At 33.5% G+C, this 26,474-nt stretch overlaps 1 protein-coding gene across 1 annotated transcript in view; it reads left to right on the top strand.

Annotated features, from left to right (window-relative positions):
* The window catches only part of LOC127736245 (scavenger receptor cysteine-rich type 1 protein M160-like), a 325,222-nt gene that overhangs the window by 185,542 nt on the left and 113,206 nt on the right, over positions 1-26,474 (top strand). Inside the window, exon 8 of the mRNA XM_052246842.1 lies at positions 6,416-6,588. Within this exon, the coding sequence (XP_052102802.1) occupies positions 6,416-6,588 (173 nt within the window). The remainder of the gene's footprint in view (positions 1-6,415; positions 6,589-26,474) is intronic.

Genomic DNA, 26,474 nt, shown 5'->3' with positions numbered 1-26,474 from the left:
TGATGCCAATGTTTTGTTTTGAGAATCTCGTAGAACCTTGCAATGGACGCTTGTAGAACTTTAAGATTCCCTCCTGGCTGGTTTTTGAATGTCCAAGCCGCTATTGTTATACAATGTATCAAAATATAATTGTTTGAACCCATGACGACTTGGTAAAGATTGCATACAAAATATGTTATCATAAAAATTATCAGCAGCAAACTAATCATTTTTTGGGTAGGGTGTGGTCGGTTATTTGTCTTTGCACTCTGTCTACATTGTGTTTAACAATGAAACAACATGTCTGAAACAACTAGTTTCATGGTTGTTTAAATTGCCGCCTTATTATGCACGAGCTGATTCCGTACCGCTTATGTACAGATAAAAATAGTTATATACAACCGGTTTTATATGTCGATTGCTACAATCAAAACATAAAAAGGGAGATGCAATTCAATAATTAAATTTAATTTATATTGATAAATCTACATTATTCGTAGCCAATAGCTCCATTTTTTCGTATAATCATTTCATGTTCTTATGAAATGGGGTCTGCATGCTTAGTTATAATACTTTATCCTGTAAAGATAAAAATGAAAATTATATTTCAAATGTTATCATTTTGGGTAAAAAAAATATGCATTTTAGGGTAACACATACAAAGTGTTAGCGAGGGTATGTTAATAGCTAAAACTAATTATGAAAGACATAATCACATATTAAATAAAGAAGTTATTTCATCAGGCCACATAAACTATAAATGTGTTAATGGTAATATATATATATATAAATACTGGGAAATGTCAGTTAGGACAGGTTGAAAAAATTCAGTTGTTATTATAAATGTTAACATGGTTGGAGAGGCAGTATCTACGGCTTTTACCGAAACAAAAAATGTTTTGTTAAGAATATGGAAATTAAAATAAAAGCTATGTTTGTGCAAATCTTTACGTCCTTTTCGGTATAATTTACTTTTCATTAAGAAATTGAATTATTTTTCGACAAAAAAATTAGAAAACCCGCCCCTTATTCAAATAACCCTGAATAACCTATAGATGCACAGGCGTACCAAGAACTATTGATTAAGATAGCAAAAACAAGATGTATTTTACAGTCTCTCATACTATTTTAGTTACTCTTTTTTGAGTGGCTCTTTTATAAATTGATCTGCTATTATTATGTTGTGTATTATATCAAATGTTTTAAAGAGGTGAGAATTTAATAAACTATTTGTTGTTGTTGTTGTTGTTGTTGTTGTAATTGTGGAAGACCGACAACTTTGAAGAATATGGCTAAAGAAATGATTGTATAGAAGTTTTAGCGAGCTATGTCTATAAGGACACTGTGTTACTGGCAGACGAATTTAAAAACCTCAGTGGACTTAAATTGATAACTAATACCCCATCACACTAGGACCACGACCCCGCTACGACCTCAGAAATTATGAAAAAATGGAAGTCGTTATAGGATCGTGGTGATTGTGGTAAGATCGTAGTAAGGACGTGCCAAGTTTTCTTGATCGTGGAGGTCCAACATGTTCAAAACATTCGTTGTGCATTCGTGGCCAAAACTATACGTAGTACAAGCGTAGAAAGTTATTAGTAAAGACATAGTAAGATCGGGATGGGCGTAGAAGTATTGTTTTGGAAACGTAGTGCAATCGGGGACAATAATACGCTGCTACGTAGTACGACCTCACTACGTACGATTCTACTACTTCCTAGCCCCGATAATTGCATGACCTCTACTTTTAACACCACGACTTTTACGTGTTTTTGATACCCTTAGTGACATGTTTTCTCAAGGAAACTGGTGTGTACAATTGGAAAGTAATGATATTTATAGAGACGAAGAGCGTAGTGACAACGCAGTGGAAACGTAGTTGAAACGTAGTGGAATCGTAGTTAGATCGTAGTAAACTCGTATTGAAATCGTAATGCGATTGGAAAGGTCTTGATACGTTTTGTAGAAGCGTACTTAAATCGTGTAAGTCGTAATAAGGTCTTATTAGACGTAGCAAGAGCGTGACAAGATCGTCACTGGATCGTGTTACTGTCGTAGCGGAATCGTACCAGGATCTTATCAGGATCATAGCAAGGTCGTGGTATGAACGTTAAAACTATAAAATATTAAATATTCAAGCCGACCATACTACGATCTCGCCGCGATCTTATTTGTTATAGATCGTAGCGGGATCTTCATGCATGGTATTGGTCTAGTGTGATGCGGTTATTGTTAAGAAATCACTTCTAGATTTTGTGCAACTGATGAATGACTAGCGCGTGGTAACAATTATTTTTTGTTAGAGATGTCATGACATAAATGAAATTTTAAGTTTGTAATAGCAATGATATTTAACAATGGCATTTCAGCCGATAACATTAAAAATTTACGAGGAAATTTAAATTTCTCTTTTATAACAATTAACCTTTCCCTAGCTCTTGCACTCTATTACTGATTTGCATCCTTTTCTTTTTAAAGTGTAATAGTTTTACTAATTGATTATTAAAATTCTTCGGAAAAAGTGTGTGTCAGGCATACTTATATGGCCCAATTAAAAATATGTGTTTAATGGGACATTAACTGTCAAATTCATGTTCACCGATTTGACTCAAATTCTCATTTTTATTCATAACATACTAAAAAGTATATCTAAATAACAAAAAGACTACAATAAACAATTGACAATACATGGACGCAATAATATGTATCGGCATGTCATGTGTATTTGTTGTCTAGACTCCATCTAATTAAACATCGGGATGACCTCCGAAGACTGTCGACGATCATTTAACCTGATATAAACATAAACATAAATATAAATAGATAGCAACCACGTGTAATTGGATTATTTTAGGTTTGTTTAATTTCATATTGTAGGTTAAAAAAGTATATTTATCATTGTTTTTACGTGTATGAGAATGATTTTTTGTCGATCAAAACAGTCAACCAAATGGTTCGTCCTTGTTTCACTTTCAATGATGACATTCTTTTCCTTTTAATAGCTGGAAACATGCGTAACTCATCTCTAGCTAAGGGGTTAGATTGAAGGTCACATGAACACGAATTCAATGATGTCGAATTATTCACTTGCAAGTGAATAATTCATCACCGATGTATTTTAGCTTATTTTGACAAAATTAAACCAAACTTGCTGTTTAAAGCTATTCATTATTGCACTATTTCATTTTCATAAATGATTGAACAAAAACAAATCACAATTTATTTTTTATATATCTCGTAGCTTAATAAATGCCCCTTTAAGTTCTAACATTTTTTATTGCTCAAAATGACACATGGTTCAGACACAAGTTTTACAACTTAGTAACGTCTTCTGTGTGTTTAAAGTGTTACATGTTGTAAAAATGTTAGCAAGGGTAGGTAGGAAATACAATAAAATTATTTGAAATACACTGCTTACATCTTGAATTTAATGGATGTGTTAAAAAAGTTTAAAAAAAATGTTAGGGTGAATAAGTTAGAGTCTGGTTACCCCAAATGAAGCTTAAAATATAAAACCCATCTTCGCAGCATGTAATCTGAATTATTGATTTACGGTTTAGACTTTTGATTCAAATTAAAATGTAGTATGATTCAGTAAAAATGCAATAATTAATTTCCTCATCTTTATAACGAAATACTTAATAATAAAAATAGATACATTTCGAAATTAATAATTTTGATTAATATAATATTGCCCTTTGCAGTCAAACTTTTCATGTGGGAATCCAGAGCTCTTCCAAATCACAGAAATATGTCGTCTCTTTCGTACAGCAAATACATGCTTACACCTGAATCTCTTATACAGCCTACTAGTCCAATAGATAAGTGATAAAGTTATTTCGATCGGTTAAAGTATATTTTTGTCTTTTGATCTTTCACGACAAATCGAGAAAGCCATCTGTTGACACCATCAATAAAAAGCTTGCTTGAATTTCTCCAATTTTAGAAGTACTCTTGTTTGTTTTCGGGATTGTTTCAGATATTTTAAAACTCATCCATACCTATTCGTTGGAACGCGGAAAATTCGGTTTGACAAAAAGGTCGAATCCAGATTTTGAAAGTCGCCATAACTAATGCCATCGAGATTGGAAACAACAAGTCAAAAAATAATACTAAAACAATATTCCATATCGTGATATTTTTTACAGCTTTGGTCGCAATCTGTGAACAGTCTGTACTTTTCCACTACATGGACAAGAATTTGATCGTTTTCTATATTTAAATCTTTACACCTGTCTGTCAGTATAATGTCTGTTTCTTCGTCACACAGAATATGCAGAACACCTAATTCTTTCAATATGTATTCGACTGTAACGTTATCCCACGCAATTATTAATGCGTCTATTGTTTTAGCAGAAGGTTGTTTAATGATACCGCCGTACAAGAATTCCATGCGTTTTTAGAAATAATGCGGGTTTTTTTTTGTTAGGCCCGAAAACTGATTCCACAAAAATAATATGCAACAAAGAATGGTTACTGTGGATTCATTTATTTTCGTGGATACCAAATTAGGTGGAATGAGGAAAACTTGCATTTTGGTGGATATTTGATTTCGTGGTTTTGCCAAAGTCTGCATGTACCTTATAAAAAAATTGTAATTTCGTGGTTCGCCTTTTACATTCGAAATCCACAAAAATTGGTATCAAACGAATAATAATGAATCCACAGGTGACAACGGAAACTGCATTCTTTAGGTTTTAACATATATTCGATATTGTTTAGATAATTTTTCGGTGTATTGTCAATTATACCATAGTTTTTGTAGTATGAGTTAACAGCCGGAATGAAAACATAAAAATTATGGTACGATTTACGAAATACCCAAAAGCTATAAAAAAAAAATAGGATTTATCTGTAACTTATCTTTATAAGAATTCACTGTCGACTAGTCACTTACATTATAACTTGTAATAATTAACTACTTTCTCCTCAAAAGATAAATTTTTGTCTTTTGATCTTTCACGACAAATCGAGAAATCCATTTGTTGACACCATCAATGAAAAGCTTGCTTGAATTTCTCCAATTTTAGAAGTACTCTTGTGTGTTTTCGGGATTGTTTCAGATATTTTAAAACTCATCCATACCTATTCGTTGGAACGCGGAAAATTCGGTTTGACAAAAAGGTCGAATCCAGATTTTGAAAGTCGCCATAACTAATGCCATCGAGATTGGAAACAACAAGTCAAAAAATAATACTAAAACAATATTCCATATCGTGATATTTTTTACAGCTTTGGTCGCAATCTGTGAACAGTCTGTACTTTTCCACTACATGGACAAGAATTTGATCGTTTTCTATATTTAAATCTTTACACCTGTCTGTCAGTATAATGTCTGTTTCTTCGTCACACAGAATATGCAGAAAACCTAATTCTTTCAATATGTATTCGACTGTAACGTTATCCCACGCAATTATTAATGCGTCTATTGTTTTAGCAGAAGGTTATTTAATGATACCGCCGTACAAGAATTCCATGCGTTTTTAGAAATAATGCGGGTTTTTTTTTGTTAGGCCCGAAAACTGATTCCACAAAAATAATATGCAATAAAGAATGGTTACTGTGGATTCATTTATTTTCGTGGATACCAATTTTGGTGGATTGAGGAAAACTTGCATTTTGGGGGATATTTGATTTCGTGGTTTTGCCAAAGTCTGCATGTTACCTTATAAAAAAATTGTAATTTCGTGGTTCGCCTTTTACATTCGAAATCCACAAAAATTGGTATCAAACGAATAATAATGAATCCACAGGTGACAACGGAAACTGCATTCTTTAGGTTTTAACATATATTCGATATTGTTTAGATAATTTTTCGGTGTATTGTCAATTATACCATAGTTTTTGTAGTATGAGTTAACAGCCGGAATGAAAACATAAAAAATTATGGTACGATTTACGAAATACCCAAAAGCTATAAAAAAATAGGATTTATCTGTAACTTATCTTTATAAGAATTCACTGTCGACTAGTCACTTACATTATAACTTGTAATAATTAACTACTTTCTCCTCAAAAGATGAATTTAACATTTAAGAATCGAATATTCATGAGTCTTTGTCAATAACAACCACCCGATCACTGCTGACATGTAGGGAATTCTACTGTTGAACCGTTTGCTAATTTTATTGAATATAAAGTCATCATGTTTACATGTACCAGGAATAAAATTGTGTACGCAAGGCGCGTATATTTTGTTTATTCAATTCATGATAACAATAACTTTAATATTAACTGTCAATAGGAAATGGAACTCCTCTTAAGACAAAAATTATTAAATGTTTTATCGCACACTACCCAATCAACGAATCTTTCTTATTAATTTGCTACAATAAAAAAAACTTTACGTTCCGAAATGTTGTGATATCTTAGAACTAGAATAGAAAATATCAATCTCAATTTTGATATTATATGGCGATATTTGCATTTACAGCACTGGAATATACTTGGTCCCCAAGGTAGATGTTGAAACTTATGGAATATGGTTTAATATGACTTGCACTGGAAATGAACTCAGATTGACCGATTGTGCAAAGGATGAATTGTACATTGCACACTGTGGTCACAGTGAAAACGTGGGAATCGAATGTTCAAATTCCAATGATGGTTAGTATTAATATTTTATACCAACATTATATCGCATTTAGTACCAAAGTTTAATGTGATACATTCTCCGATTCCGCAAACAGCGAAATGTAGCATGAAAATTACAATATGATGATTTGTTTGTAAGTGTGATCATACGCTTGCTTTACCATTAAAGTGCCATTGATTGATTGGTGAATATCAACAGCCCGGTTTTTTTGTAGGGTTTGCGTTGCTCAGTTTTTAGTTTAGTTTTCTATGTTGTGTTATATGAACTGTTGTTTGTCTTTTCGTCGTTGTTTTCGTTTTTTGCCATTGCATTGTCAGTTTGCTTTCGATCTGTAAGTTTGAATGTCCCTTTGGTATCTTTGTTTCCTCGTAGCAAAACAATAGGAATCAAAATGAAAAACCACTTGGTAAGGGGCATTTTATTCTTTCCATCTATCCCAATTTTGATAGAAATATTGAGATGAAAAATAGATACACCTGGTTTAATAAACTGTTTCAATGTAAGGAGATATAAGACTTGATCCAAAAGTGAATAGTTTGTGTCATTTTTCATGAAAAATACGGGATATTATTTGATATTCCAGTTGACTCCAACTCACTTTCCATGTCATATTATAGCTTATTCTACACCGACTCTTAAAATCTATCTAATTATACTTTTAATTGAAGTAAGGGATATAGTTTTGCTATTTCAGGTATCCAAAAATGTCACTTCCGGTTTAACATGATAAGTTGCTTTACACTGATTTAAAAAAAATATATGCTTTCTTTATTTTTTTCATTTAATTAGTGCAAAAATGCCTACTTCCGGTTTAAAGAAGGATCCTTCCGATTTACCCTTTTCAAGATAATATGTCATGTACGATTTTAAAAAAAGATCTCTAGCATGTACCAGTATCAGGTTAGGGCAATGGTCAAAATGTCAATTTGTTGATCTTTGACCTTGTGCTCAATTTCAAGGTTTTACAGCAAGAGACCCTAACGGACCTATAAACAACTGTCGTACAAGTTGGAGGTTTAGAAACAAGGTTTAACCCACCATTATCTTCGGGAAATGCCTGTACCAAGTCAGGAATATGGCAGTTGTTTTTGACTTGTTCCGTTGATTGATAGCGTTTGATTTTGTCAGTTTTTTTTTACTTCCCCTTTTTGAATTCGCCTTATTGTTCAGTATATTTGTTTGCAAGATCTAACTCATCGGAAAAAGGGGTACGGTGGCACTTAATAGGTATTTTCTCCTCTGTAATAATTCTAACCAGGTGTATATTGTAAGAACTATTAAACCGTACATAGTAAGGTCTCAATATACAGACTGGTCAGTATAATTTGTGATGTAGCTCTTTTCCGCCTTTTTAAACCAGTAAGATCAGAACCTTTGCATGAGTAAAAGAGGAAATTCCTTCTTGTTCAGTTTACCAATAAAGGAATTGATGCCATCAACATAAGCAATATTCTACACCACGAGGAGGTAACATCTAAAATTCCACTTTATTTTCAAAATCAGTCTGTTCCTATTGTATCCTACAATTACACCAAAACCATTGCACCTAAAGTATTTAACTATCAACAAGCATTGCAGGACCTTGATTTAGAACAATCTAAAACAAAACCTATGACATTTGACTGTTCCCAATCGCCTTATAAATACAGCTCATTTGTCCATGTTATAATGGGGATCTAAACATAATTCAACATGGACATCTCCGCAAGGTGATATCTCATGGTCCTAAGTTTAGAGAACCCCAACACATCAATTGGAACCATAACTGCAAAATAAATATGAATTTAATTGAGGACTACGCTATATAATGGGCTAAACGAGAAGAAGTTGAACTATACATTTTATCAGATTTGGTCAAAACAATCAGGTCTCTGATAAAACGTCGCATTCATAAGTTGAAAAACAGTGTGAATGATCGACCAAGGTCAATTTTCAGAGACAAAGAGGCTGTGAAATGTCTATCATCTCTTCACGATAAGTATGTTGTTGTTCCTGCGGACAAAGCTTCAACCAATATTGTCTTTGTATGTAAATTGTACTACTACGAGTGTCTTGTAAAAGAATTAGGAATAAATAAGCACTCAGGTAATCCCACATACAAAAACATACCATTTGACAAGGATGAGATTTTGGCGAATCATAAGTCATTCATGGCTTCAATGAACATAACATTGAACAGCAAATCGGAGGACCTAACTTGTTTGTATTGGATACCTAAGCTTCACAAAATTCCGTACAAATAACGGTTCATTGCCGGCTTTTTCTGCATGTTCGACTAAAAAATTGTCCATTAGATTGACAAAGATTCTGTCCACAGTAAAAGAACGTCTTCAGAAATACTGCGAAACTGTTTACTCGTGTAGTGGTATTGACCATATGTGGATTCTAAAAAACTCTTAAGAACTTCTTGACTTAAGAACCTCTTGATAATTTTAAATCTCGATCTTTCTCTGAAAAAAATACTGAACTCCGAGGAAAATTCAAAACGGAAAGTCCCTAATCAAATGGCAAAATGAAAAGCTCAAACACATCAAACGAATGAAATTAGTTCCATCAAAACTTTCGATTTTTCAACCCTGTATACCACCATTCCCCATGTGAAATTAAAAAAAGCGTCTGAAAGAAATAATCCAATATGCTTTTCAACATAAAAATGGTAGCATACGTTATAACTTTATTAATTTGGGATACCAAACGGCATATTTTGTTAATAGAGAACAAAAAGGTAAAACATGCTACACAGAGAAACAAGTGATCAGTATGCTGGAGTTTCTTATTGACAACATATTTGTTGAATTTGGAGGTAGACTTTTTCAAAAAATTGTCGGCATTCCTATGGGAACGAACTGTTCGCCTCTCCATGCCGACCTCTTCTTATTTTTATATGAGTCGGAGTTCCTTCAGACACTTGTCAAAAACAAAAAGATCAAAGAAACCAGATCATTTAATTTCACATTCAGATATATTAATAATATTCTTTCCATTAACAATCAAAATTTTTCTGATTGGGTTCCATTAATATATCCTCCAGAACTCGAAATTAAAGAAACAACAGAGACAGCTTCCTCTGCCTCATTTTAAGACTGATACCTCGAATTTGACATAAGCGGTCATCAGAAGTAGGGTGGTACACATTCTGTGCAATTCAAGGCGTTAGGCGTTCACATATATGGTATGGAACCCATATATGGGCATGCCCCTCCTCCCTCTTTCACTGGAATTCCTTAGACGTGTCGGCATTGTAGGTACGTTCATTAAACAAGAGTTTGTCTCCATATTTGGAAAATTCAATTTAAAAAAATTAAAATTCAAAAGTTCAAAATTCAATAAATTTAAAATTCAAAAACTTCTAAAATTCGAATAATTCAAAAAAAATATTGAAAATTCTAAAAATTTAATAATTCAAAAATTCAAAAAAAAGAAATATTCAAAAATCAAAAATGTAAATAAATTAAAAATAACAAAATAAAATTAAAAATAAAGAAAAAAGATGGAAAAAAATCACTGCTTAAAACTGATCACCTTATTTCTCGTCTATAAGAATGCCTGAAGCAAAACTTGTAACTAAACGATGGATGAATTTTACCTTTACGTATCGAGCGAGGATTCTCTTTCGGGTCTTGAAAATAATAACGGTGGCGCATTTACGATTCAACTTCACAAAAGCAACATATTGGACGGAGAATGGGAATGTGCACTGCTAGAGTTATCGTTCGTACCGACCTTTCTAATACCAACGAGACGGGTCTTCTTTGGCTCGGACTTTGTGATCGACACGTACGCCCGAAAAATGTCTCTGCCGATACTTCAATCGGCAGAAGTTTTGAACGAAGATATCGCAGACATCGTATATGAAAAAAAACAATTTACCTCAAAATCACATGAAACGCATTGCACCGAATCGAATTCGTCTTGAGGGATAATAATTTCAAAGTATGTCGCCCGAAGGATGACCACCTGTTTTGCTTGCTGCATTTTCGCAACCTATAAGAGGAGATTGTATACACATGCAGAAAAGGTGAAGATGTTATGTCGAAGCGTGTTTGCTTGGCCACATGATCTTCGAAGACAGATGAAAAACAAACATGTGCAGCAGCATCAGCAGCAACAACAACAGCAGCAGCAGCAGCAGCAGCAATAACAACAACTACAACAACAGCAACAACAGAAACAGAAACAGCAGCAGAAGCAGCAGCAGCAACAACAACAACAACAACAACAAAAGCAGCAGCAACAGCAGCAACAGCAGCAAAACAGCAGCAGCAGTTCATTCCTCCGAAAGAGGAATACGAATTTTCTGGGTGGCAACAACAGCAGCTTTAGCCTCAGCAGCAGCAACTGCAACAGCAACTTTAGCCTCAGCAGCAGCAACTGCAACAGCAACTTTAGCCTCAGCAGCAGCAACAACAGCGGCACCGTTCTCTGAAAGAGGAGCAAGAATTTTCTTAGCACCGAGATTTTTTTTAATCACCCGTTTACCACGATTGTATCTGGACCGACCTTGTGCGGAAAGACGTATTTTATGAAAAAAATGCTACAACGAGTAAGGGGGATGTGACATCCGTGCCCAGAAAGGATCGTTTGGTTGTAGAAGAGATGGCAGCGACTCTATTGGGGAAATACAGAAAACAGTGATTCCGCAAGTGGAATTTTTCCGCGATATCCCGGTCGATTTAGAAAGCGACGACTTTTTTCGATCCCAACAAGAAGAACATGATCATTTTGGATGATCTGATGTCCACATCGGCTAACGATTCAAGAATCAACCATCTATTTACGGAAGGCAGTCATCACAGAGACGAAACTGTCATTATCTTGTGCTCTTTAACAGTCCCATTGATCGGCAACCCGTCATGACACTAGGACGACAGATGTATCCGTCTAGGTCGGACTTCTTTCTTCGGAAATTTGAGAAGGCGACGAGCAGACCCTACGGCTTCCTCCTTGTTGATCTGAAACCCGGAACGACAGATTCGTCAAGACTGCGAACTGATGTCTTGCAGACGGGCAATGGAGTCGACATATCTGAAGAAATGAAGGGCCACGATAGTTCAGAATCGTCAAGACTGCGAACTGATGTATTGCAGACAGACAATAGAGTCGACACCTCTGAAGAAATGGACGGCGACGATAGTTCCGACACTTATAGTACAGCGTCAGATATAATGGGTGACAGAGAGGATCTAATAGCTTGTCGAGATTGCGGACTGGTCTTTGCACACTATCGGGGTTTAGAGAACCATAATTGTCGAACGAAATCGATTCGCCTACCAATGTCTGGGAGGAACTAGAGGGAATTTTGAGGGGAATGTCGGCAACCTTTTTGCTGTGCAGAAGACTTACCAGCCTATGTGAGTGACAGACCTAAAACCTTCGTGGTCAACACGGACAACTGTACCAGGAAGGAACTCATTCATTTTCCTATATCTGGACCGCCTGAATTTTTTTTTTACTCCCTAGGAGGAGCACCAGAGACATACCAGCAACATTTTAGAAATGTTCTTATCGTTAACGGACCCCAGTTCCGTTTTTCTCGATGTCCAATTCAACCCGACTTTTCGGAAACATGTGGACTATACTGCGCCTATTACGTGAAAATGAAATGTCAGAGTATCAAGATGGAAGATGTATTGAATGACTTTTCATCGGATGACCTGGATGCCAACGACAGAAAACTCATTGCGTTATTTTCATTTTGATATTTTGGTACACAATCAATCAGCTTTGATGTAATATTGATCATAATAAAACTTTTGCCCATATGATTTGTTTTCCATTTATTACGTGTGTGTCTAAACAACAAAAAATCCACTGTGATAGATTCAGACACATATTCTCATAGATCAGTTGAACATATGTCGGGAGTGTCAGCTACTGTGCGTTTACCAATTGAAATTTAGATCAGAGAATGAATTAACATCGGATCAAGAGACATGCAAAATACTCTTCTTCACCTTTGGTATTTTTTTTCTGTCATCGAGCGAAAAAGGTGTTTTGTGGTTTCATAATGACAAAATTAAAGATTGAAATGAGGTCTGATTTTATGTTTAATAAAAAAAAAAAACAGGTCATGATCTTTGAACATATATTGACTGCCTTGTTGAATTACGCGTCTGTAGGTCTGTTATATAGATACAGGGGAATTTCCTGTTGCTGCTGTTGTTTCTGCTGCTGCTGCTGCTATTGTTGCTGCTGTTTCTGCTGCTGCTGCTGCTGTTACTGCTGCTGTTGTTGCTGCTGCGTCTGTTTCTGCTGCTGCTGATGATGATGAGGCTGCAGCTGCCACCCAGAAAATTCGTATACCTCTTTCAGAGGAAGAAACTGCCGCTGCTGCTGCTGTTGTTGCTGTTGTTGCTGCTGTTGCTTCTGTTGCTGTTACTGCTGCTGCTGCTGCGCATGTTTGTTTTTCATATGTCTTCGAAGATCATGTGACCAAGCATACACGCTTCGACATAAGTTGCACTGAAACATCTTCACCTTTTCTGCATGTGTATACAATCTCCTCTTATAGGTTGCTTGCAAAAAATGAAAAAGACGAAATCGATTCGGTGCAATTCGTTTCTGGTGACTTTGAGGTAAATTGGTTTTTAATAAACGATGTCCGTGATATCTTCGTTCAAAACCCCTGCCGACTGAAGTATCGGCAGAAACATTTCCCGGGCGTACGTGTCGATCACAAAGTCCGAGCAAAAGAAGACCTGTCTCGTTGGTATTGAAAAGGTCGTAACGAACTCTAGCAGTGCTAATTCCCATTCTCCGTCCAATATGTAGCTTTTGTGAAGTTGAATCGTAAATGCGCCACCGTTATTATTTTCAAAAAGCGATAGAGAATCCTCGCTCGATACGTAAAGGTAAAATTCATCCATCGTTTAGTTACAAGTTTTGCTTCAGCCACTCTTATAGATCTTATAGACGTTAAAAAAGGTGATCTATTTTAATTTTTATTTTTTTTTCAATCTTTTTTATTATATTGAGATTTTTTTATTTTTTTCGATTTTTTTATTTTTTTATTATTTTTTTTTTTTTTTTTTTAATATTTCAAGTTTTGTGAATGTTTAAATTTTTGAAAAAAAAATTAAATTTTTCATTTTTTTTCGAATTTTTTAATTTTAAATTTTTTGAATTTTTTTGAATATTTAAATATTTCATTTCTTTAGTTTTTTGGAATATTCGAATTTTTTTAATTTAAAATATTTTAATTTAAATTTTTTAAAATTGAATTTTCCAAATAGAGAGACATACTCTTGTTTAAAGAACGTGCCTAAAATGCCGACAAGTCTAAGGACTTCCGTTGAAAGGTGAGAGAGGGAGAAGGGTCATGTCCATATGTAAGTTCCATACCATATATGTGAACGCCTAACGCCTTGAATTGCACAGAATGTGTACCACCCTACTACTGTCATCTAGGTACTGACGTTGTTTATCATCATAATAACGTGTTATGGTATTCTTTTATTTGTCTTTGTACATTATTACTTTTACTTTTAAGGTGGCTATATATATATGGAAGTTTTTAACGACCTTGACTGGCTATACAGCCCTTGCGCGGTTAGTTAAGGTGGCTTGAGGGTCTTTTTACATTTTGGATTTTGAAGTAGCAGATAACAATTGGTCTAGATATTTCATGAACTGTGCAAATTTTGAGAGTAGTACAGCCCTTGGATGGTGTAAACTTCCCAAAATAACGTGTATGGTGTAATGGTGTATGGCATATGGTGCAATGGTAGAAGGTGTATGGTGCTATGGTGTATGGTGTAAGGGGAATGGTGTAATGGTGTATGAGGAATGGTGTGATTGTGTAACGTGCGATCGGGAATGGTGTGAATGAATGGTGTACGACATTTCATTGGTTGAAACCGAAGTTCATTTTATTTTAATTTTTCGGATTGTAAACATAAACAATAATAATAATCCTATTGTTCTTTTTTCAAAGTAAAGCAAATTACTTTACTCGTTAGACTCTATGTCATATATATTTAATATACACATATTAAAAAATCTTTGTTTTTTATATTCTTATTTACATTAAACAATGGCTTTAAAATTACACACTTGTGATCACATGCAGTTATCATAAAAGAAAGGATTTTATTTAAACTAGAAGGCGGATAGAAAGGTTATCCACGCATCGGAACAGTATTTTTATATCACGGGTTATCAACATCATTTTTAAAGTTGCTTCGTTCCCCACTTTTGACAGTCTCTTTATAAATATCTTATCGTCATTCAGGTTGCAGTCTTGTAATTGACTGCTCCATAGGCTTACATGCAAAACAGCTCATCTTTGAAAATAAAAAAATAAAAAATGCCACATAGAAAAAAAATTTCATGTTCATATCATGTATGTATTAATGTGAAATTGTGATTTAATCGAAAAAAAAGTGGGTCATGCCACGAAGAATAAAAAGTTATGTAACCCTGTTGTCAAAACAATTTTTTTCTACTTTCTGTTTGCTGTTTTTACTAGGCCGCACCACTTCCAGTAAACATGATATCCTTCCACTTTCTTGGACTGATATCCCCAAAAAGATGCAAGATTTTTTTTAAATCTATATATATGTTTGAATTCAGCATAAACTTTTAATCAAACAGAAAAAATTGAGTCCAGAAAAAAATTCTGAAAAAAATGGACTATTTTATTCACCTCCATGTTTTGACATGCACCGGAAACTGGAGTTGTAATACAAGACTGGTACCTATAACTATTATGACATGTCTTAAAAAAATAAATCATTTACTTAGTTTCATTAAGTAGCCATATTTGAACATAAAAAATGCCATTAAAAGAATTGTTTTGTTGTATTAATAAATATAATCCCACTATTAAAGGAGTACCCCTTTCTGAAAAAAGGCAAAATTTGGAAATAAGTCATGCCTATCAAATGATCTGTAAATCTCATTCTACTCTATCTTTATGAATGTTTTCTTATTATTTGGATACTGTAAAGCTAGAAGAGAATTCTTATCTATTATTTTTATTTTTTTCCTTCTATTTGATTGAACCACATTCAATAGTTTACCCCTCCCCCTTTTTTCCATGAAATCTACCCAAGTGGGCCTCTTGTTTAAGTCAAATTGAAAAACTACCCAAAACTTTTTCATATTGAAGAATTTGTTGCAATTCAACTATCTAAAGACAAGAACGACCATACCTTTCTCTTTTTTGACTATACATGTCTTTATACATGCCTACTATATGATGGTTTTTAGACTGTACTTGACACCCCAATGCATATAAACTTTGCAATAAAATTCAAGAAAAAACAAAATGAATACTCAAGTTAGTGTTTTTGGTAAGAATATTGATTACTTGTCACACCTAATCACAAAAATCCTTGTCATGATGGATAGTTTTAGAAAAATTCTACTTTTTAAACAAATTTTTAACCCAAATATTGAATTTTCAATTAACCATACAGTGCCGCAGACAGGAAAAGAAGTCATAGACTCTTGTAAAGTGAACATTTTGTGAAAATCTTTTCACCAAAAGTTCATTTTATACATATTCTACCTATATGTCAACTATTGAGCCATAAAAATAATAACCCTAAAGAAAAAAGTTACTTTTGTATGTAACTGTCCCTTCAACTTTACACTGATTTTCAATGAAACTGCGCAACTAGAATTTCCATCACAAGAAGAAGATTTTATAGAGGAAAAAATCTTTCTATGTTCTTTTTAATTAAAAATCATGTATGTAATACTACCAGAATCTCAATTTACCTCAAACTGATGTGCTTTATATCTATTTATACTTTTGAATGGTGTCTTGTATAAAAAATCATAATTATTACATAATTTAAGTTTTTTCATTGTAACTTGATACCCCATGATTTTTTTTTCTTAAAAAGTCCTTAAATCATGATGTTTTGTCATTCTGGGCACACAAAAGTCCACATGAGCTACTTCCTTGCAGTGAACATATGAAAAAATTACCCTATGCAGGTTGCAGTCTTGTAATTGACTGCTCCATAGGCTTACATGCAAAACAGCTCATCTTTGAAAATAAAAAAATAAAAAATGCTACATAGAAAAAAAATTTCATGTTCATATCATGTATGTATTAATGTGAAATTGTGATTTAATCGAAAAAAAAGTGGGTCATGCCACGAAGAATAAAAAGTTATGTAACCCTGTTGTCAAAACAATTTTTTTCTACTTTCTGTTTGCTGTTTTTACTAGGCCGCACCACTTCCAGTAAACATGATATCCTTCCACTTTCTTGGATTGATATCCCCAAAAAGATGCAAGATTTTTTTTAAATCTATATATATGTTTGAATTCAGCATAAACTTTTAATCAAACAGAAAAAATTGAGTCCAGAAAAAAATTCTGAAAAAAATGGACTATTTTATTTACCTCCATGTTTTGACATGCACCGGAAACTGGAGTTGTAATACAAGACTGGTACCTTCACCTATGTTTGCCTTGGATTTACGATTCTGTTTTCCAAAAAATGTCCAAAGGAAAATTGTACAGTGTTATTGCACATAAGGTGTTGTATAATTATGAACAATCTCGTCAATTTCGTTAGATTTGTCTTTACGGATTATAAATGATATCTTGAACGTCCGAAAAAATATACTTATGTGAAACGGAATGAAATATTTGCCACTTGATATTTAGCCACCAACAAAATCAACCAACCGACATAATATACTAACAGTATACTTTTCCTAGAAGAGAACTTCTCATACTTTTCATTATAAAGTACAAATGAAATCTGTCATGTCAGTCACACTGTTGGATGATGAGGTGGAATAGTTTTATTATACAAACCATCCTGAACTACTGTGTTTAAATCATCACACCTCAGCAAGCACGACTAATTTATGCGCAGACCAACCCATCACACAATAGCCCAAAAGGAATCTGTGATGTACCCGTCTATATTCAGAAGTCATGGAAGTGGGAAATACAGATACTGATACTGACTTTAGTGACAGTTTTATATAATGAATAAAGAGATGAAATGCTGCCACTCTAAATTAAAGCGGACAAGATTTTGTTATCATTGTATTGCAATGTTGCTGTCATTTGTATTATACAATCCATCCTGACATCAAAATATTGCTGATTTACTATGCGGCTGCCACTATATAGATTTACATAATAAAGTGCAAATATGGTCAGTTTTGTTTGATACTTTAAAATAGTTTTGTTATACGAGTCAGCCTGAGGTATCAAAACTACTGAAATTTTCTTGCGAGACAATATTTTTAATAAAAAGAGGACATGTTGGCTATCTAGATTGATGGGGACAAATTTTTGTTGTCATTGTATTGCAATGTTGCTGTCATTTGTATTATACAATCCATCATCACATCAAAATATTGCTGATTTACTTTGCGCTATATGCTGATTTACTATGCGGCTATATAGATTTACATACATGACATAATAAAGTGCTAATATGATCAGTTTTGGCTGATGCTTTAAAATAATTTTGTTATACAAGCCAGCCTGAGGTATCAAAACTACTAAAATTTTCATGCGAGACAATATTTTGAATAAAAAGAGGACATGCTGGCTATCTACATGTAGATTGATGGGGACAAATTTTTGTTGTCATTGTGTTGCAATGTTGCTGTCATTTAATTTGTATAATGCAATCCATTCTGACATCAAAATATTGTTGTTTACTATGCGGCTATATAGATTTACATAATAAAATGCAAATATGGTCAGTTTTGGTTGATTCGTTTAAATAATTTTGTTATACAAGTCAGCCTGAGGTATCAAAACTACTGAAATTTTGTTGCGAGACAATATTTTGAATAAAAAGAGGACATGCTGGCTATCTAGATTGATGGGAACAAATTGTTGTTGTCATTGTATTGCAATGTTGCTGTCATTTGTATTATACAATCCATCCTGACATCAAAATATTGCTGATTTACTATGTGGCTATATAGATATACATAATAATGTGCAAATATGGTCAGTTTTTGTTGATGCGTTTAAATAATTTTGTTATACGAGTCAGCCTTAGGTATTAAAATTACTGAAATTTTGTAGCGAGACAATATTTTTAATAAAAGGAGGGCAAAAATATTTCCAAATTTTTTAACCCTATATAAATTAACAGATTGACACACTCCCCATTTCCATTCTCAATTTTATAATTATAAGTGCAAATATGGTCAGTTTTGGTTGATGCTTAAAATAATTTTGTTGTACATGTTGTACATGTACCAGTCATCCTGAAGTATTCATTTTTGGCATTGTTTGTCGATTTTATCTGAAAACCAATTTTATAAGATTTACGATACATGTTAAAACCGATAATAATAGCATTGTAACCAATATCGTTTTTAATTTATAGATAGGCAGATCGCGGATAAATTTGCATTACAAGCAAAGTTTTATGCGTACTTTATGTACAAATACATGTATATATATTTAATCTGTATTGTTTATATAACCATCATAGGCATGACCACGGAGATTTTAATTTTATACATTAATTTACAATATTGTGATCAAAATTCGTTTTTTAAATCAAATAAATAATTTTGTAGTCGCACGCTTTCTTTGAAATTTAATTGCATTATGGGTAATTTCGGATCGTGTAGATAGAATGGGGAATGGTGTATGGTGTAATGTGTAAGGTGTATGGTGCAAAGGTGTAACGTGTATGGTGTAATGGCACAAGGTGTATGGTGTAATGGTGTATGGTGAATGGTGTAATGGTGTATGGTGTGAGTGGGAAGTTTACACCATCCAAGGACTGTATTTAATTCATGTGTAAATCTTTTCATGTTAATATAGAAAATTATGTGTTTTATCATATTTACGGCTGTATTTTCTATAAAACACAATATTTTTGTTTGATTCATTTTTTTTTCAACTTTGCCACATAAGGGGAGATAACTCAGATAATAGGTGAGATAACTCAGTTTAAGTAATTTTTATAATAGAAAGTGTTGTGAAGTAACAAGAAAACAAGTCCGGTGACCCCATTTTTTTCTTTTTCTTATCTGAAAGCATGTTATAAGAGTTATCTTCTCAATTTTATCTTAAAATTCTATGGTGTACCGTGAAAAAAAGTCCGGTGACCAATACTTTTCTTAAATTTTGGAAAAAAGCATGATAAAAACTACATTTTGAAAAATTATTAAAAAATTCTGTGGATTTTAATTAAGTTCCCCCCCCCCATCCACCTTGAGTCTATTTTTGGCAATATCCATTTGACGTGGCTTGGTACTTATACATCCCGTCATTATGTTATTGTGCTATGTTCAATTATTGTATTCTTGTCTTTCCTTTTTGCTAATGGGCTTTGTCTATATGCCTTTTTGTTTATCTTTGTTGACATATTTGCTGGTTTTATAGTGATTAAGATCATAACACGATGTTGACTGCTGTACCCCTATTTTTGACATTTTTACCTATCATGTCTGTTTGTTTTGTTCAAACATCGTTGTCAATATAATGGAATTGTATGCGACTGTCATACAAGTGAGAGTTTTGGCTAGCTATAAAACCAGGTTTAATCCACCATTTTCTACACAAGAAAATGTCTGTACAAAGTCAGGAATATGACAGATGTTATCCATTCGTTTGATGTGTTTAAGCTTTTGAATTTGCCATTTGCTTAGGGACTTTTCGTTAAGAATTTTCCTCGGAGTTCGTTATTTTTGTTATTTTATTTTTGATTTGAGGTTCATTCTAAATGACCATGTTATTGAGGTCAAGGTCAAAAGTCAAATGCTGATACTTGCTATTTGATACCAAACAGTTTATACGCTTTGAAACGGACACTCTTTAACCCAACATTTTGTAAGATGGGTTTTTTTGTTGACCTTTATTCTTTGCAACCTTAAAACAAACCAAACTTTCTTTTTTTGAATTGCTCGCTACATCCTCAACATGTTAAAAATCATTTTAATAGAAGCGATCGAATGAGTTCATATGAGCGTTATCTGTCTTATCTATTTGGTTTAAGCGATATATAAATACATATATATATATATGAATATCTAAATTGAAAACAACGTATATATATATATACAAAAACCTTTGCACCTTTTGTTTGCGGTATACCATCTTTTCCGCAAGTTTATTGTTTTCTGTTTAGTATTAAATTTATAATTAAGATCCATTTATTACATCGGTGATCCGTTTATTTGGCAATCGCCAATGGCAGTCAGCAGGGTTTAAGAACATTTGTTGTTCGACCTGTTAGTCAAATGCGTTTTGTTAAAATATACTTTTTCACTTTTTTGGTCTTTTGGAAAATGTTGTTTGTGCTGTATTTAGACCCCTCTAACAAGAAATTTGTTTTGTATGCACACGTATAAAAATTGCGGTTTTTATCCAACGCAATCATAGGTTTGAACGTTGTTTTCAATTTAGACTTGTTTATATTTTTTCGTTTGGGCTTGTATTATATTTGCCTTCGGGTTTATATGATCCGTTCATCCTATTTTGACTCCTCAAAATTCAAGAGTCTATCCTAAATTGAGGTAAATTGTATGGCTTTCCAAATACCGTTTCGATCCCTAACATCACTGAAGAGACATTAATTGTCGAAATCCGGATATGGTGTACAAAAAAACATGCACCTTTTGTTTGCGGTATACCATCTTTTCCGCAAGTTTATTGTTTTCTGTTTAGTATTAAATTTATAATTAAGATCCATTTATTACATCGGTGATCCGTTTATTTTGGCAATCGCCAATGGCAGTCAGCAGGGTTTAAGAACATTTGTTGTTCGACCTGTTAGTCAAATGCGTTTTGTTAAAATATACTTTTTCACTTTTTTGGTCTTTTGGAAAATGTTGTTTGTGCTGTATTTAGACCCCTCTAACAAGAAATTTGTTTTGCATGCACACGTATAAAAGTTGCGGTTTTTATCCAACGCAATCATAGGTTTGAACGTTGTTTTCAATTTAGACTTGTTTATATTTTTTCGTTTGGGCTTGTATTATATTTGCCTTCGGGTTTATATGATCCGTTCATCCTATTTTGACTCCTCAAAATTCAAGAGTCTATCCTAAATTGAGGTAAATTGTATGGCTTTCCAAATACCGTTTCGATCCCTAACATCACTGAAGAGACATTAATTGTCGAAATCCGGATATGGTGTACAAAAACCTTTGCACCTTTTGTTTGCGGTATACCATCTTTTCCGCAAGTTTATTGTTTTCTGTTTAGTATTAAATTCATAATTAAGATCGATTTATTACATCGGTGATCCGTTTATTTGGCAATCGTCAATGGCAGTCAGCAAGGTTTAAGAACATTTGTTGTTCGACCTGTTAGTCAAATGCGTTTTGTTAAAATATACTTTTTCACTTTTTAGGTCTTTTGGAAAATGTTGTTTGTGCTGTATTTAGACCCCTCTAACAAGAAATTTGTTTTGCATGCACACGTATAACAATTGCGGTTTTTATCCAACGCAATCATAGGTTTGAAAGTTGTTTTCAATTTAGACTTGTTTATATTTTTTCGTTTGGGCTTGTATTATATTTGCCTTCGGGTTTATATGATCCGTTCATCCTATTTTGACTCCTCAAAATTCAAGAGTCTATCCTAAATTGAGGTAAATTGTATGGCTTTCCAAATACCGTTTCGATCCCTAACATCACTGAAGAGACATTAATTGTCGAAATCCGGATATGGTGTACAAAAACCTTTGCACCTTTTGTTTGCGGTATACCATCTTTTCCGCAAGTTTATTGTTTTCTGTTTAGTATTAAATTCATAATTAAGATCCATTTATTACATCGGTGATCCGTTTATTTGGCAATCGCCAATGGCAGTCAGCAGGGTTTAAGAACATTTGTTGTTCGACCTGTTAGTCAAATGCGTTTTGTTAAAATATACTTTTTCACTTTTTTGGTCTTTTGGAAAATGTTGTTTGTGCTGTATTTAGACCCCTCTAACAAGAAATTTGTTTTGCATGCACACGTATAAAAATTGCGGTTTTTATCCAACGCAATCATAGGTTTGAACGTTGTTTTCAATTTAGACTTGTTTATATTTTTTCGTTTGGGCTTGTATTATATTTGCCTTCGGGTTTATATGATCCGTTCATCCTATTTTGACTCCTCAAAATTCAAGAGTCTATCCTAAATTGAGGTAAATTGTATGGCTTTCCAAATACCGTTTCGATCCCTTACATCACTGAAGAGACATTAATTGTCGAAATCCGGATATGGTGTACAAAAACCTTTGCACCTTTTGTTTGCGGTATACCATCTTTTCCGCAAGTTTATTGTTTTCTGTTTAGTATTAAATTTATAATTAAGATCCATTTATTACATCGGTGATCCGTTTATTTGGCAATCGCCAATGGCAGTCAGCAGGGTTTAAGAACATTTGTTGTTCGACCTTTTAGTCAAATGCGTTTTGTTAAAATATACTTTTTCACTTTTTTGGTCTTTTGGAAAATGTTGTTTGTGCTGTATTTAGACCCCTCTAACAAGAAATTTGTTTTGCATGCACACGTCTAAAAATTGCGGTTTTTATCCAACGCAATCATAGGTTTGAACGTTGTTTTCAATTTAGACTTGTTTATATTTTTTCGTTTGGGCTTGTATTATATTTGCCTTCGGGTTTATATGATCCGTTCATCCTATTTTGACTCCTCAAAATTCAAGAGTCTATCCTAAATTGAGGTAAATTGTATGGCTTTCCAAATACCGTTTCGATCCCTAACATCACTGAAGAGACATTAATTGTCGAAATCCGGATATGGTGTACAAAAACCTTTGCACCTTTTGTTTGCGGTATACCATCTTTTCCTCAAGTTAATTGTTTTCTGTTTAGTATTAAATTTATAATTAAGATCCATTTATTACATCGGTGATCCGTTTATTTGGCAATCGCCAATGGCAGTCAGCAGGGTTTAAGAACATTTGTTGTTCGACCTGTTAGTCAAATGCGTTTTGTTAAAATATACTTTTTCACTTTTTTGGTCTTTTGGAAAATGTTGTTTGTGCTGTATTTAGACCCCTCTAACAAGAAATTTGTTTTGCATGCACACGTATAAAAATTGCGGTTTTTATCCAACGCAATCATAGGTTTCAACGTTGTTTTCAATTTAGACTTGTTTATATTTTTTCGTTTGGGCTTGTATTATATTTGCCTTCGGGTTTATATGAACCGTTCATCCTATTTTGACTCCTCAAAATTCAAGAGTCTATCCTAAATTGAGGTAAATTGTATGGCTTTCCAAATACCGTTTCGATCCCTAACATCACTGAAGAGACATTAATTGTCGAAATCCGGATATGGTGTACAAAAACCTTTGCACCTTTTGTTTGCGGTATACCATCTTTTCCGCAAGTTTATTGTTTTCTGTTTAGTATTAAATTTATAATTAAGATCCATTTATTACATCGGTGATCCGTTTATTTGGCAATCGCCAATGGCAGTCAGCAGGGTTTAAGAACATTTGTTGTTCGACCTGTTAGTCAAATGCGTTTTGTTAAAATATACTTTTTCACTTTTTTAGTCTTTTGGAAAATGTTGTTTGTGCTGTATTTAGACCCCTCTAACAAGAAATTTGTTTTGCATGCACACGTATAAAAATTGCGGTTTTTATCCAACGCAATCATAGGTTTGAACGTTGTTTTCAATTTAGACTTGTTAATATTTTTTCGTTTGGGCTTGTATTATATTTGCCTTCGGGTTTATATGATCCGTTCATCCTATTTTGACTCCTCAAAATTCAAGAGTCTATCCTAAATTGAGGTAAATTGTATGGCTTTCCAAATACCGTTTCGATCCCTAACATCACTGAAGAGACATTAATTGTCGAAATCCGGATATGGTGTACAAAAACCTTTGCACCTTTTGTTTGCGGTATACCATCTTTTCCGCAAGTTTATTGTTTTCTGTTTAGTATTAAATTTATAATTAAGATCCATTTATTACATCGGTGGTCCGTTTATTTGGCAATCGCTAATGGCAGTCAGCAGGGTTTAAGAACATTTGTTGTTCGACCTGTTAGTCAAATGCGTTTTGTTAAAATATACTTTTTCACTTTTTTGGTCTTTTGGAAAATGTTGTTTGTGCTGTATTTAGACCCCTCTAACAAGAAATTTTTTTTGCATGCACACGTATAAAAATTGCGGTTTTTATCCAACGCAATCATAGGTTTGAACGTTGTTTTCAATTTAGACTTGTTTATATTTTTTCGTTTGGGCTTGTATTATATTTGCCTTCGGGTTTATATGATCCGTTCATCCTATTTTGACTCCTCAAAATTCAAGAGTCTATCCTAAATTGAGGTAAATTGTATGACTTTCCAAATACCGTTTCGATCCCTAACATCACTGAAGAGACATTAATTGTCGAAATCCGGATATGGTGTACAAAAACCTTTGCACCTTTTGTTTGCGGTATACCATCTTTTCCGCAAGTTTATTGTTTTCTGTTTAGTATTAAATTTATAATTAAGATCCATATATTACATCGGTGATCCGTTTATTTGGCAATCGCCAATGGCAGTCAGCAGGGTTTAAGAACATTTGTTGTTCGACCTGTTAGTCAAATGCGTTTTGCTAAAATATACTTTTTCACTTTTTTGGTCTTTTGGAAAATGTTGTTTGTGCTGTATTTAGACCCCTCTAACAAGAAATTTGTTTTGCATGTAAACGTATAAAAGTTGCGGTTTTTTATGCAACGCAATCATAGGTTTGAACGTTGTTTTCAATTTAGACTTGTTTATATTTTTTCGTTTGGGCTTGTATTATATTTGCCTTCGGGTTTATATGATCCGTTCATCCTATTTCGACTCCTCAAAATTCAAGAGTCTATCCTAAATTGAGGTAAATTGTATGGCTTTCCAAATACCGTTTCGATCCCTAACATCACTGAAGAGACATTAATTGTCGAAATCCGGATATGGTGTACAAAAACCTTTGCACCTTTTGTTTGCGGTATACCATCTTTTCCGCAAGTTTATTGTTTTCTGTTTAGTATTAAATTTATAATTAAGATCCATATATTACATCGGTGATCCGTTTATTTGGCAATCGCCAATGGCAGTCAGCAGGGTTTAAGAACATTTGTTGTTCGACCTGTTAGTCAAATGCGTTTTGTTAAAATATACTTTTTCACTTTTTTGGTCTTTTGGAAAATGTTGTTTGTGCTGTATTTAGACCCCTCTAACAAGAAATTTGTTTTGCATGCACACGTATAAAAATTGCGGTTTTTATCCAACGCAATCATAGGTTTGAACGTTGTTTTCAATTTAGACTTGTTTATATTTTTTCGTTTGGGCTTGTATTATATTTGCCTTCGGGTTTATATGATCCGTTCATCCTATTTTGACTCCTCAAAATTCAAGAGTCTATCCTAAATTGAGGTAAATTGTATGGCTTTCCAAATACCGTTTCGATCCCTAACATCACTGAAGAGACATTAATTGTCGAAATCCGGATATGGTGTTCAAAAACCTTTGCACCTTTTGTTTGCGGTATACCATCTTTTCCGCAAGTTTATTGTTTTCTGTTTAGTATTAAATTTATAATTAAGATCCATATATTACATCGGTGATCCGTTTATTTGGCAATCGCCAATGGCAGTCAGCAGGGTTTAAGAACATTTGTTGTTCGACCTGTTAGTCAAATGCGTTTTGCTAAAATATACTTTTTCACTTTTTTGGTCTTTTGGAAAATGTTGTTTGTGCTGTATTTAGACCCCTCTAACAAGAAATTTGTTTTGCATGTAAACGTATAAAAGTTGCGGTTTTTTATGCAACGCAATCATAGGTTTGAACGTTGTTTTCAATTTAGACTTGTTTATATTTTTTCGTTTGGGCTTGTATTATATTTGCCTTCGGGTTTATATGATCCGTTCATCCTATTTCGACTCCTCAAAATTCAAGAGTCTATCCTAAATTGAGGTAAATTGTATGGCTTTCCAAATACCGTTTCGATCC

The sequence above is a fragment of the Mytilus californianus genome, unplaced genomic scaffold, assembly GCF_021869535.1.
Source record: "Mytilus californianus isolate M0D057914Y unplaced genomic scaffold, xbMytCali1.0.p SCAF_3, whole genome shotgun sequence".
NCBI classification, from domain to species: Eukaryota; Metazoa; Mollusca; class Bivalvia; order Mytilida; family Mytilidae; genus Mytilus; species Mytilus californianus.
This window is presented reverse-complemented; position numbering and strand designations above follow the sequence as displayed.